This window comes from Schistocerca cancellata, chromosome 9 (genome assembly GCF_023864275.1).
Source record: "Schistocerca cancellata isolate TAMUIC-IGC-003103 chromosome 9, iqSchCanc2.1, whole genome shotgun sequence".
Lineage (NCBI taxonomy): Eukaryota > Metazoa > Arthropoda > Insecta > Orthoptera > Acrididae > Schistocerca > Schistocerca cancellata.
Window position 1 is genome coordinate 123897468 of NC_064634.1, and position 13583 is coordinate 123911050.

General features: G+C 40.1%; 1 protein-coding gene across 1 annotated transcript in view; it reads left to right on the forward strand.

The window, feature by feature from the left end:
• The window catches only part of LOC126100644 (uncharacterized), a 290010-nt gene that overhangs the window by 43641 nt on the left and 232786 nt on the right, over positions 1-13583 (forward strand). Inside the window, exon 3 of the mRNA XM_049911273.1 lies at positions 161-741. Within this exon, the coding sequence (XP_049767230.1) occupies positions 161-741 (581 nt within the window). The remainder of the gene's footprint in view (positions 1-160; positions 742-13583) is intronic.

Genomic DNA, 13583 nt, shown 5'->3' on the forward strand with positions numbered 1-13583 from the left:
AGCATCTCCTCTGTATGTATACAGGTCAAAAAAGGATGTCCGATCTATAATATCAAATCATCCTGTATTTACTTTCCAAAATAATACCTGTGAATTATCTGATCATCTACTTATTCAAGCAACAGCGATGAAGGATTTATTTTTTCTCCTTTATTTTCAGATACGTCAGGCTTATTTGATCTCGGAAAGACAAACGATTTTCAAATGTTCGTCGAGCTGGTCAACTACGGAGTAAACTCGTGCGAGGTCTACCTTCAAGATGAAAACTTTAAGCGGCTGCTCAACTCTGATGACAAGTTCGACGTCATGATCATGGAAGAATTCTTCTGCGAGTGCTTCCTGCCCCTGGCACACAAATTCGATATTCCCGTCATAGGATTCACCACGTTCGCGCCGAGCGCGTGGCAAGGTGACATTGTCGGAAATCCAAGTCCATATTCTTACGTACCTGACACGTTTCTTACTTACACCGATCACATGACTTTCTTCGAGAGATTGCACAACACCTTGTACGTGTTGTTTTGTAAGGTGGTCCGCGAGATGTACATGATGCCCAGGCAGGAAGACCTGGTGCAGAAGTACTTGCCCGATCTGAAGATGCCGAGTCTATTCGAGATGGAAAGGAGGACTTCCATGGTGCTCACCAACAGCCACTTTAGTCTGTTCTACCCGAAACCGCTTGTACCTGCCATGGTCGAAGTTGGGGGGATGCATGTCAGTCCACCGAAAAAGCTGCCACAGGTGAGTCCTCTTTTTACATGATCTGAAAGTGCAGTGTCTACAAAATTTATTGATGAGCCCCTTCTAACAGCCGTGTACCGCAAGTCTCTAGAGGAACGGAAGGTTCCAAATGATTGGAAAAGAGCACAGGTAGTCCCAGTCTTCAAGAAGGGTCGTCGAGCAGATGCGCAAAACTATAGACCTATATCTCTGACGTCGATCTGTTGTAGAATTTTAGAACATGTTTTTTGCTCGAGTATCATGTCGTTTTTGGAAACCCAGAATCTACTATGTAGGAATCAACATGGATTCCGGAAACAGCGATCGTGTGAGACACAACTCGCTTTATTTGTTCATGAGACCCAGAAAATATTAGATACAGGCTCCCAGGTAGATGCTATTTTTCTTGACTTCCGGAAGCCGTTCGATACAGTTCCACACTGTCGCCTGATAAACAAAGTAAGAGCCTACGGAATATCAGACCAGCTGTGTGGCTGGATTGAAGAGTTTTTAGCAAACAGAACACAGCATGTTGTTATCAATGGAGAGACGTCTACAGACGTTAAAGTAACCTCTGGCGTGCCACAGGGGAGTGTTATGGGACCATTGCTTTTCACAATATATATAAATGACCTAGTACATAGTGTCGGAAGTTCCATGCGGCTTTTCGCGGATGATGCTGTAGTATACAGAGAACTTGCAGCATTAGAAAATTGTAGCGAAATGCAGGAAGATCTGCAGCGGATACGCACTTGGTGCAGGGAGTGGCAACTGACCCTTAACATAGACAAATGTAATGTATTGCGAATACATAGAAAGAAGGATCCTTTATTTTATGATTATATGACAGCGGAACAAACACTGGTAGCAGTTACTTCCGTAAAATATCTGGGAGTATGCGTGCGGAACGATTTGAAGTGGAATGATCATACAAAATTAATTGTTGGTAAGGCGGGTACCAGGTTGAGATTCATTGGGAGAGTCCTTAGAAATGTAGTCCATCAACAAAGGAGGTGGCTTACAAAACACTCGTTCGACCTATACTTGAGTATTGCTCATCAGTGTGGGATCCGTACCAGATCGGGTTGACGGAGGAGATAGAGAATATCCAAAGAAGAGCGGCGCGTTTCGTCACAGGGTTATTTAGTAACCGTGATAGCGTTACGGAGATGTTTAACAAACTCAAGTGGCAGACTCTGCAAGAGAGGCGCTCTGCATCGCGGTGTAGCTTGCTCGCCAGGTTTCGAGAGGGTGCGTTTCTGGATGAGGTATCGAATATATTGCTTCCCCCTACTTATACCTCCCGAGGAGATCACGAATGTAAAATTAGAGAGATTAGAGCGTGCACGGAGGCTTTCAGACAGTCGTTCTTCCCGCGAACCATACGCGACTGGAACAGGAAAGGGAGGTAATGACAGTGGCACGTAAAGTGCCCTCCGCCACACACCGTTGGGTGGCTTGCGGAGTATAAATGTAGATGTAGATGTAGAAACATTATGTCACCCGCCTAATAGATTGTAGGTCCACCTATGGAACGGAGTTCAGCTGCTATTCTGCGTATCATGGATCCGATAACTGTAGTCTGCTTGTAAATAATGTATCTTCCCCTTTATTTTGTCTCTACTGACTTCATGACTCAAGACTGTAGCCCAGTCAACATTGTGAAAGGCTTTCTCTAAATCAACAAATGCTATTAATGTACATCTGCGTTCCTTCAGCTTATATTCTAAGATTGAGTTGTAGGGTCAATGTTGCCTCGTATGTTCCTATATTTCTCCAGAATTACAACTGATTCTCGAGTTTGACTTTTATCAGCATTTACGCTGTTCTGTAATTAATTCGCGTCAGTGTTTTACAGACACGACGTATTAAGATGATGATTTCATGATGTTTATACCTGTCAACACCTGCCTTCTTTGGAATAGGAATTACTACATTCTTCCTATAGTCGCGGGGTATTTTGCCTTCTTGCGCCCCAGAATGGTATTTCGGGCGAATGTGAAAATTTTTTTTAAAGTTTTCCCTAGGGCGCCAGCAGCAGAGTTGAAGCCAAGGCGGGCTAGTACACAATACCTAGATCGGAACGGCAACAAGGAAGAACAGCCGGTGTCACAGGTAGTATGGGCACATCAGCAGCTTAATTGCACGCATCATCCAAACTAGAGGATCAAGGTAACGATGCAGAAGAGTGGCTTCACGGAGAAGGGAGCATAGCATCATACCCTTGACCCTGGACAATGAAGTAAGAGAAAAAGTGGCTTTACAGCTCACAGATGCTGCAGAAATAACTGGACTGAAAGCCTGAAGAGAGGAGTTGGGACAACACGGCGCGGCTAGTGTCCTTTTGCTCGAATGCCTGCGGGAGCCGCGAAAGAAGACAGCCGTGTATCCATTAAGTGTGTATTCTTCCGACTAGTGACATGTCTTCACCACTGCTCTCTACGCCATTCCAGCGGTCATAGAAGCCACAGCTCTGGTTATCTCTAGCCTGCCTGATATATCGTACACAATGTAGAATAGCTTTTCAAGCCAGGCTCTCCCAAGGATCTGAAAAATACTGATGGAATGTCATGTGCTCCAGAGGACTCGTTTCCACTTTGGTGTTTCAGAGCTCTGTCAAATTCTTCTCGCAGTATTTAATCTCGTACCTCATCTTAATTTACTTCCTCTTCTTTTTCTGTAATATTGTTTTCAAGATTGTTTCCCTTTTATAGGCCCTCTAAACATTCCTTCCACGTTTCAGCTTTCCTTGTCCTTGTTTATTACTGGCTTCCCACCTGAGCTTTTGATATTCATGTAGCTGCTTCTTATCTCTCTTTTCCTTATTCGCTGATCTGTCTCGCATAATCTCAATTGTTTCTACAGTCTTGCATTTCTCGTCTGGTCATTCCTACTCTGGCGGTTTGTGCTTTCTGTCAATCTCGTTAGGCGACTGTAATCCCTTTCACCTGCTTCATTTGCTGCGTTTTGCAATTTTCTCGTTTCCTTAGTTAGAGTTAGTGCCAAGTGCGTTATCCAAGAATTTGTACTGGACCTTCGCTTATTTGATTTTCCACTGCCTCCAGTACTTTACATAACAAAAGTACTCTTTCGCCTCATATTGTGTTATTTCAGTCAATCATTGCGCAGTGCTCCCGTTCAAAGTATTAACAACCTCTGGTTATTTACACTTATCCAGGTCCCATTTTATTTTCCTACCTTTCTGCAATTTCTTCAGTTTCGATGTGAATTACGGTCACAGTCTACATCTGACTCTGAAAGTGTTTTGCAGTCTAAAATTTGATGTCTCTGTGTTATCATTGTGTAATCTGTGTGATCCCTTCTCCACATCTCACCTACATACGCAACACGTCTTTACAATTTATAAACCAAGTATTAGCACTGATTAAATGGTACTTGGTGAAAAATTACGCCAGTTGGCTTCTGCTTTCAGTCCACGGTCTCAGACTATTTTTGCTCTTCATTCACTGCTTATTACTGTAATCCTCTCCTAAATTACAATTAAATTTTTCTTCTCTCTTAGCTATTTGCATAACTTATTTTATCTAATGTGCATTCTTTCTATCTCTTCCTCATCTGCAGAGCTAGTGGGCATCCAAACATGTAGTAATGTGGTGGGCTTTGGCTTTATATCTATCTTTTTTACTATAACGAGTTTACTATGATATTTATGGTGGATTACCCACGAATTTTTTTCTTCTCATTATTAATCCTACTTCTGTAGCATACGTATTTGATTTTCTCCTGATAAGCCTGTACTGGGCTCACCAGGTCCTTTTCTTCCAGCCACTGCACTCACTAATGACCACTATATCTTCCTTTAACCTATTCATCTCCCTTTCCGAATTCTCTAACGTATCTACCACATTATGGATTCTACAGTTGCATGCCCTGAATCACTGAACACCAGTTTTGTCTCTCCTGGCAGCAACAACTTCCTCAATAGTCCCCACTCAGAGGTCAGTATGGAGGGCTATATTACCTCCAAGATATTTTACTCACGAGATGACATCGCCATTAAGATTCAGTGCCGCATACTGGCTGTAGCGTTCACTTGCTGTCAGTCACTTGAGGTACTATCAGAGCACGGTCTTGTTGGCTAATATTATGAGGCCAGATCAGTCAATCATTGAGACAAGTGCCCCTGGTCAACTAAAGACTGCTGCTGCTGTTCAAGAACTACGTGTCTGTTTATCCTCTTCAGAGATTTCCCTCCAGTGAGATTGCACATATGGTACAGCTATCTATATCTCAAAAATGGTTCAAATGGCTCTGAGCACTATGCGACTTAACTTCTGAGGTCATCAGTCGCCTAGAACTTAGAACTAATTAAACCTAACTAACCTAAGGACATCACACACATCCGTGCCCGAGGCAGGATTCGAACCTTCGACCGTAGCGGTCGCTCGGCTCCAGACTGTAGCGCCTAGAACCGCACGGCCACTACGGCCAGCTGTCTGTATCTCAGTACTATTCACTACAGTCAGAATACAGCTCATATAAGTCTCACTCTTGCCTGTCCAAGTCAGAGTACTGTCCATCTAGGTCTCAGTACGGTCCGCCAAGGACTGGACTGCCCATCAGAGTCTCAGTACTGGCCACCAAAGTCTCAATATTGTCCACCAAAGTCTCAATATTGTCCACCAAAGTCTCAACATTGTCCACCAAAGTCTCAACATTGTCCACCAAAGTCTCAACATTGTCCACCAAAGTCTCAACATTGTCCACCAAAGTCTCAACATTGTCCACCAAAGTCTCAACATTTTCCACCAAAGTCTCAACATTTTCCACCAAAGTCTCAACATTTTCCACCAAAGTCTCAACATTGTCCACCAAAGTCTCAACATTGTCCACCAAAGTCTCAACATTGTCCACCAAAGTCTCAACATTGTCCACCAAAGTCTCAACATTGTCCACCAAAGTCTCAACATTGTCCACCAAAGTCTCAACATTGTCCACCAAAGTCTCAACATTGTCCACCAAAGTCTCAACATTGTCCACCAAAGTCTCAACATTGTCCACCAAAGTCTCAACATTGCCCACCAAAGTCTCAACATTGTCCACCAAAGTCTCAACATTGTCCACCAAAGTCTCAACATTGTCCACCAAAGTCTCAACATTGTCCACCAAAGTCTCAACATTGTCCACCAAAGTCTCAACATTGTCCACCAAAGTCTCAACATTGTCCACCAAAGTCTCAACATTGTCCACCAAGGTCTCAACATTGTCCACCAAGGTCTCAACATTGTCCACCAAGGTCTCAACACTGTCCACCAAGGTCTCAACATTGTCCACCAAGGTCTCAACATTGTCCACCAAGGTCTCAACATTGTCCACCAAGGTCTCAACATTGTCCACCAAGGTCTCAACATTGTCCACCAAGGTCTCAACATTGTCCACCAAAGTCTCAACATTGTCCACCAAAGTCTCAACATTGTCCACCAAAGTCTCAAACATTGTCCACCAAAGTCTCAAACATTGTCCACCAAAGTCTCAACATTGTCCACCAAAGTCTCAACATTGTCCACCAAAGTCTCAACATTGTCCACCAAAGTCTCAACATTGTCCACCAAAGTCTCAACATTGTCCACCAAAGTCTCAACATTGTCCACCAAAGTCTCAACATTGTCCACCAAAGTCTCAACATTGTCCACCAAAGTCTCAACATTGTCCACCAAAGTCTCACTACCGTCCACCAAAGTCTCACTACCGTCCACCAAAGTCTCACTACCGTCCACCCAAGTCTCACTACCGTCCACCCAAGTCTCACTACCGTCCACCCAAGTCTCACTACCGTCCACCCAAGTCTCACTACTGTCCACCCAAGTCTCACTACCGTCCACCCAAGTCTCTGTACCGTCCACCCAAGTCTCTGTACCGTCCACCCAAGTCTCTGTACTGTCAACTATGGTCTCAGTACTGATGACTGATGTCTCAGTACTTTCAAATAAGTTCTCAGTACTGTCGTACAAGGTCTCAGTGCTGTTGACGAAGGTCTCAGTACTGTTGACGAAGGTCTCAGCACTGTTAACGAAGGTCTCAGTACTGTCAACTATGTTTTCAGTACTGTCAACTATGTTTTCAGTACTGTCAACTATGTTTTCAGTACTGTCAACTATGTTTTCAGTACTGTCAACTATGTTTTCAGTGCTGTCGATTAAGGTCTCAGTGCTGTCGATTAAGGTCTCAGTGCTGTCGATTAAGGTCTCAGTACTATCCATCAAATTTTCATTTCTCTCCAACCAGGTCTCAAAGCTGTCCATTTGGATCTCAGTATTTTCCATCTAGGTCCTAGTACTCCCCATCTAAGTCCCACTGCTTTCTATCTATCTCAGAGTACTATTAACCTACATTTCAGTACTGTTCCTATGTCCCAGTTTTTCCATTTAGGTCTCAGAAATGTTCCACCTAGGTATCAGTAAATTCCATCTACTTCCCAGTACTGCCCATCTAAATCTCACTACTCTATCTAGGCCAGAGTTCTACCCATCTTTATTTCATTACTGTCTTGCCCATCTAGGTCTCAATACTGTCCACCTACATCTAAGTAATATCCATCTGGTTTTCAGTACTATCCACCTAGGTAAAAGATGTGTTTTATCCAGAGGAAACTCACATATGGGGATATGACTTAGCCATGTTTCTATTTAAAAGAAAGGGTGACAGGATTGCTCATTTCATTTGTTTTCAGTTTCGTTTGCTACTGGTCCAATACCCTTTTACAATTTCCCTCATTAAACACATAAACAGTTATATATTGTTTTAAATTGTACAACAGGAAACGCTAGTGTTTCTCTTTAAACATGTAGCAATGATTCATGTACCAAGGAAATAAAATTTAACAGCTACTGTCGTGTACCTCTCCCAGAAATTTAGCTGAGAAATCTTTCTAAGTTTTGCATTTTCTTCTGTTGAAAGGTGATAGAATGGGAGCATACGGATAGGCAGCATAGGGTGAGATCAAACTAGAGATTACGCATAAAAAATATGGCTATATTTAATGCTATCTCTATAGCTTGACAATTTCACAAAACAATTCAAATATTCCACAAAAAGAACGTTAATAAAAATCGGTCCCTTGGGTGTAGCAAGAAGTGTTCTTTCACCGGTGCATCAGCAGAAACAGCTCACAAGCAGACTAGAATACCGATTACGTGGGTTTCCAGAAACTGAATAATTCTGCATCACAATTCGTTCAATCAATCACCTTGAAAGATACAGGAATTCCTACCGATACACATCAATATCAGAGACTAACAAGGTCAGGAGTGGGAGGGTCATAGTTTAATATTTAAGTCCCAACTCTCCCAGAAAAGCTATGTTAAATTCAGTAAATTCCAACTCTTGAAAATTCCTATTTGCATTTAGGGCTTCGTTTCACTCGAAATCATTTGTACTATTGAAAGTAGCTATTCACTATGGGGGCCTTTGAATTGCCTGCACATGATTGCACACTCATACAAAGAAATGGTCAATCACGAATATGCATTACATTTCGTAAAGTCACCACACAAATGAGGATTCTTCTTTCTACAGCCCTCTGAGTTTCTGAATGGAGATAATCTGCTTGCATTGAACAGACTTCACTGCACCTGGTTGCGTGCTCACACAAAGGACTTATTCAATAGGCAAAGGAAATAGCTTTGAAACCATGATAAAGTCAACATAAAACATATGCAAACATTATAGGGAAATCGTTGAATGCGATTGAACTAATGTACTCTTAGGATCTTTCACAACTGTACAGGATTTGTACAAAAGCGCAAGAGTCTGTCACTCATGGACTATAAACCTAACTGAAATTAGAAAACTACGAAAAACTCCATTCGTCGATTGTTTTTTTTACTGCGCAAAATGATGTGCATTAGTTAGCGAGTTAAGAGACTACAGAGGCTATTAATGAATCTATTGAAAACACATGGTCACTCTTGACCAGAAAAAAGCCCAGTTACAAATTCATGCATCGTACCTGGATTTTACTGAAATAACTGCAAAATCCGAACCAAAATATACCCCATCACATGACTGAAATAAACGAACTTGTTCCCTAGCCGTATTTACCAATCAAGCCTCAGAAAGAAACTTTGAGGCTGTCTAAAGTTCTGTTTCGAGAAACGAGCATACTTGCGGTTCAGAGGCAGAACCAAGAGCGTCTGTAAGGTGGGCCTTGCTGCGGCGGGGTGGGGGTAAGCTTTTGCTTCCCGAGTTTAAGCAACTGTACACACACAAAATAGTCGTAAACTCTGAACAGACAGAAAGATGCACTATTGATTATCTGTGGTAGCACCCAAGGAAGGTTGATACAACTTTAAAGATGGATGGATCTCTCTAACAACCAGTGATTATAGTGCACATACGCGAATTTTTAACACTTAAACCATGAAAAAATGTACCAAATCCAAAACTTTTGAATAACTTGCATTTCATTTGGGTAGCTAAACTGTTGTAGATGTAGTTGTTACACAAGTGACTAACAGAGGAAAGAAAATCAAGGCAATGTAGGTTCTTGTGTTAAAGACGATTTTCATCCATTGGGACTTTAATTTGTTGACATGACATATTTTGTAACAATTCCTAATGCTCAGCTCTTATGGCAATTTTTCAATACTGTATATTTTTTTAATAATGAAACAGTTTCATTTTATTCCCTGTTGTCACCACAAAAATGTGATGTGCCAACTGTATGACGAAAACAAGCATTTTCCTAACACCAGGCAGTTCAGATAAAGGAAAAAGCAATGCATTCAAACACTTCAGATTAATTACTAGTTTTATTTAGGCAGAACTGGGATGGAGTAAGAAATAGTTGTAGGTGTTGTTTTGCATTTTGTGCTGTGAATTAGATTTCTTGATCAAAAACGAATTGATGCACACTGAAATTATACAAATGTCTGAGTTCTAACAATACTTCTCTGATGATAAATCTGAAATGGCAAAGAGTTATCGGGTGGCGTCCGAATTATATTAACAGTATTATGAAATGCATTCGCATGCTGTGCAAATGATCCTGCAGAGGCTATATGGTTTATTAGTAACACATGAAAAGTTCTGGATTTCCTTCTTTATGCGAGCAGTCATCTTAACTCCCTCAGCCATCTGAGTATGCCTCCAGGACCGACCAAAACTTCTATATGTTCTAGCGTCTACTGATCGTAGTGCTCTCATCAACCATGCTTGGTCCTTTTAATTTCTTTTAAGCAACAACAGTAGACTGCAGTGCTCTTCACACCAGAAAAATACAAAAAAAACTCAGTTTCAGGCCCTATTCCTTCAGGTACCAACAATCAAATCACCATCATAAACATCAATACACTGAGGCACAGTCCTATTCTTTTAGACACTGGCATGTATAAAAAATCAACTCACTAGAACAAGTATAAGCACAGAATAATGTTCTGTGCTTCTGCCCAACTCCTGTCAATGACAATGATCGCATAATTAACTTCAAAATAATCTTTCAAGCAAACATGAGCACCACCACAGTCTGAAGAAGTTGTTATATAATATAAATAAGCATCATTGAAACAGAACCCATATCAGATCTAATTCCCAATTATTCTTTATTTTAGACTTATCATGCATCACACAAACCACATTGATTCATTTTTACTCTAATATCACATCAATATACATACAAATATCACATATGGCCATCCTCTTCACGCAAATCTCACACAAAACACACTTATAATAAAAAATGGATTCTCATACAAAGGACTGAGGAAACAGCACAGAAAATAAAAGATGAAATATGCACTATCTCAGCTGGAGTAACCTCATGCTCACTAGGTACATCATACACACAGTTAAGTGTTTGCCCCTGATAGTTAAGATAGTAAACTCATTTCATATAAAATCCACATTTGTCCTCATAGCATACACTCATGTTGTACAGACCGAAAGACAACCAGAAATGAGATCAATATTCACTTATTAACATACAAGGACAGCAACATCCCTTCAGCCAGACAAATGAATAAACATAAAATCAGACTAGAAATTGAATATATGTAAGTCTTCACACATGTCCAGTTATGTTTACATATATCTCTCATCATATATTAAACATAACTACATAGAAAGCACCAATTCATGACGATGTGTCGCAACCCAAGATTCACAATAAAGAAAAAGCTCATCATCATATATCATCTATATCACACAGTATTCACAAATATCCAAAACACATCAAAATATTCATGAAAATCAAATGAGAAAGCAATTGTGGTAACTCAGCACAACATATTCATCAAACCATACACAATATAAAGAAGTACTTGCATAAAACATATAGAACAAATACTTCATAACTGAACAAAAATAAGAAAAATATACAACAAAAACACCTGGAAAGCACACTGCTCATCTAATCATCATGGGGTAGAGTCTTGCACACTCTCTCATTACATACTCCTAAGCTCATGGAGAGAACTACATAACACATGACATACCTCATTAACAGAAGGAAATCTTAACATACGAAAAACATATATCAAGAAGGGCAGATTTTAGCCACCTGGGATGTAGGAGACACTGAAGCTGTCTATTTATTTATATAAATGTAACTAGACGTTAACAAAAACACTAAATAATCTACAATGAATACATAATCAGAAGTATAGCATCTTCACATTTCCTGATACTGAGCAAAGCATTGGACTCAGTGCAAACATTATATTTGTATCTTGTTTTTCTGCCATGGGGTTCTACGGCTTTTACTTGTGATACCACATGACCTGAAACATGAAACAGTACCTCTTGAAAACCTCTCATAGCAAAGTCAAACAATCCCACACATATGAGAATCCCAGTTCTCCTGGTACCAACCCAATGGTTCTATTCATACACTGCCTCTCGTCCACCTGGCAACAGAAATAGACATATTTTAAGTTTTAGGAAAGACATGACATGTTTGGAAACTCTATCCCGTATTACCACAGTATTTAAAAACTTATAAATGAGCTCAACACAAGGAGCCACAGTAGCAGAGAACTCACTTTGCCTTACGAAAGTTTCATCTTGTATCTCCTTACTTACTAAAAATTCACTAACAAAAATACATGTACTGTCAAAAAAAGGGAGTTACAGCAGTTGCGAACTTACCTTGAGGCACTAAAATTTCGGTTAGTACTTCCTTTTTTAGTATTAATTCACTTTCAATGCAGCCACTGGCAAATTTCACACATGGTTCATCCGGTTTCCCCACAATCATTCCGACTTGTGAATTACTTTCGTTTACTGTAAACAATCCTAACTCACCTCTGATTTAAAATGTACTGTGTGTTCACCAGTTTGAACCACAAGCTCGTCCTGAACAGCTGTCATTTCCTCTAAATCACAAACACTGACTAGTAATTAGTCATCAGCCCTCTGTTCAGCATTATCAGCCAGCTGTTCTACAACCCAGTTTATCAGCCTTTGTGTCAGCAATCTCTACCTCATCTTGGTTCTCTGAAATTCCCTTTTCTGTATTGACATTTGATTCTTCAGCCTCTAGATCAAGGCTTTGCAACACAGTGTGGGATTAGACACTTGATTCAGGGTTCGACATACAACCTCTGGACTCAGGCTAGTCTCCAACCTCTCTCACAAATTTGTCTTATCTTCCACACATTCATCTCTTAAAACATGTCAATACTCACGTAATGATATATTTTGCTTGTCCATAATGTTTTTTAATTTAATTTAATTTGACCCTCTTCTTCACAGTAGAAATTCTCCCATCATATTCTGTTTGCAAGGCTTGTCTCATCTGATGTGTGAGTACACTAAATCAGCCTGAAATGACTTTCTCCATAGATTAAAATTTATGTTTAAAATTTTGGATTATGCTTTTAATGCATGTACACTAGCTTTCTGTTTCCTTGAATTAGCCTCTACTCGTTAACTTAACCTGTCTATACTAGACTACTCTTCCTGAATAAAGGCTTTCTGTTTCCTGCCTTTGTTCTTTAAAACTAATCTACCATTTCTCTCACTAGCCTCTAACTTTCCTCATGTTCTCTTGTACTAAGTTTCTGTTGTTCCTTCATTTCAGCCACACTATTCCCTAACATATTTCCCAGAGTTTGCACCAGTGCATTTAACAAATCCTGGTTAAGGGTACTTTGTAGCACTGAACCAAGAATAAATAAATTTATTATGAACATTAAAACTGTGTACTGCAGTATATTCAGCACCTTTAATATTTGCAAAAATGATTCTACACACAGTTACACTCATAATCATACTCAGATTGGTTATAATCATTGTGTGTGTGGGGGGGGGGGGAGGTTGGAGGGGAGAAGTGGTGTTCATAGTTAACAATCCTCATCCCCAATTAAGTATGATCACTGAACTGTTGAGTAAAGTCATATGAAATTACTACTTGTAATAGGTCAACTGAACTCCAGTAATGTGTCCCATTAAAAGTTCTACAGTTGTGACTAGCAAAAGATGCATAGAAAATCTGCATGGCAGATGTGTAATGATGTGATACAGCCCATCAAGCAAAAATAAAAATCTGGACCCTACAAAAGAAAATGTATAACCTATCAGTAACTAAACTAACCTTAATTACAGCAGGAAGAAGCAGGATTTTAATGCAATGTGTTGTATAGTCCCATGTGGGTCCTATGTGAACAAAGGGATTATTAATTCATTATTTTCAAATTAGTAAACAAAATTATTAACAATGGTAAGGGTTATTAAAAATTAAGTACCTTATAGTGTTTTACACACAATATCAATAAGCATAGGCCTATACTTCTAACTGTTGTTTAATGTACTTGTTTTTATAAAACTTCACTGTCCTCATCCTGATCTCTAGTGAAACAGGGGCATGTGGTGATCTTCTGTAATGTGAAGGTATTTTCGATACAGAG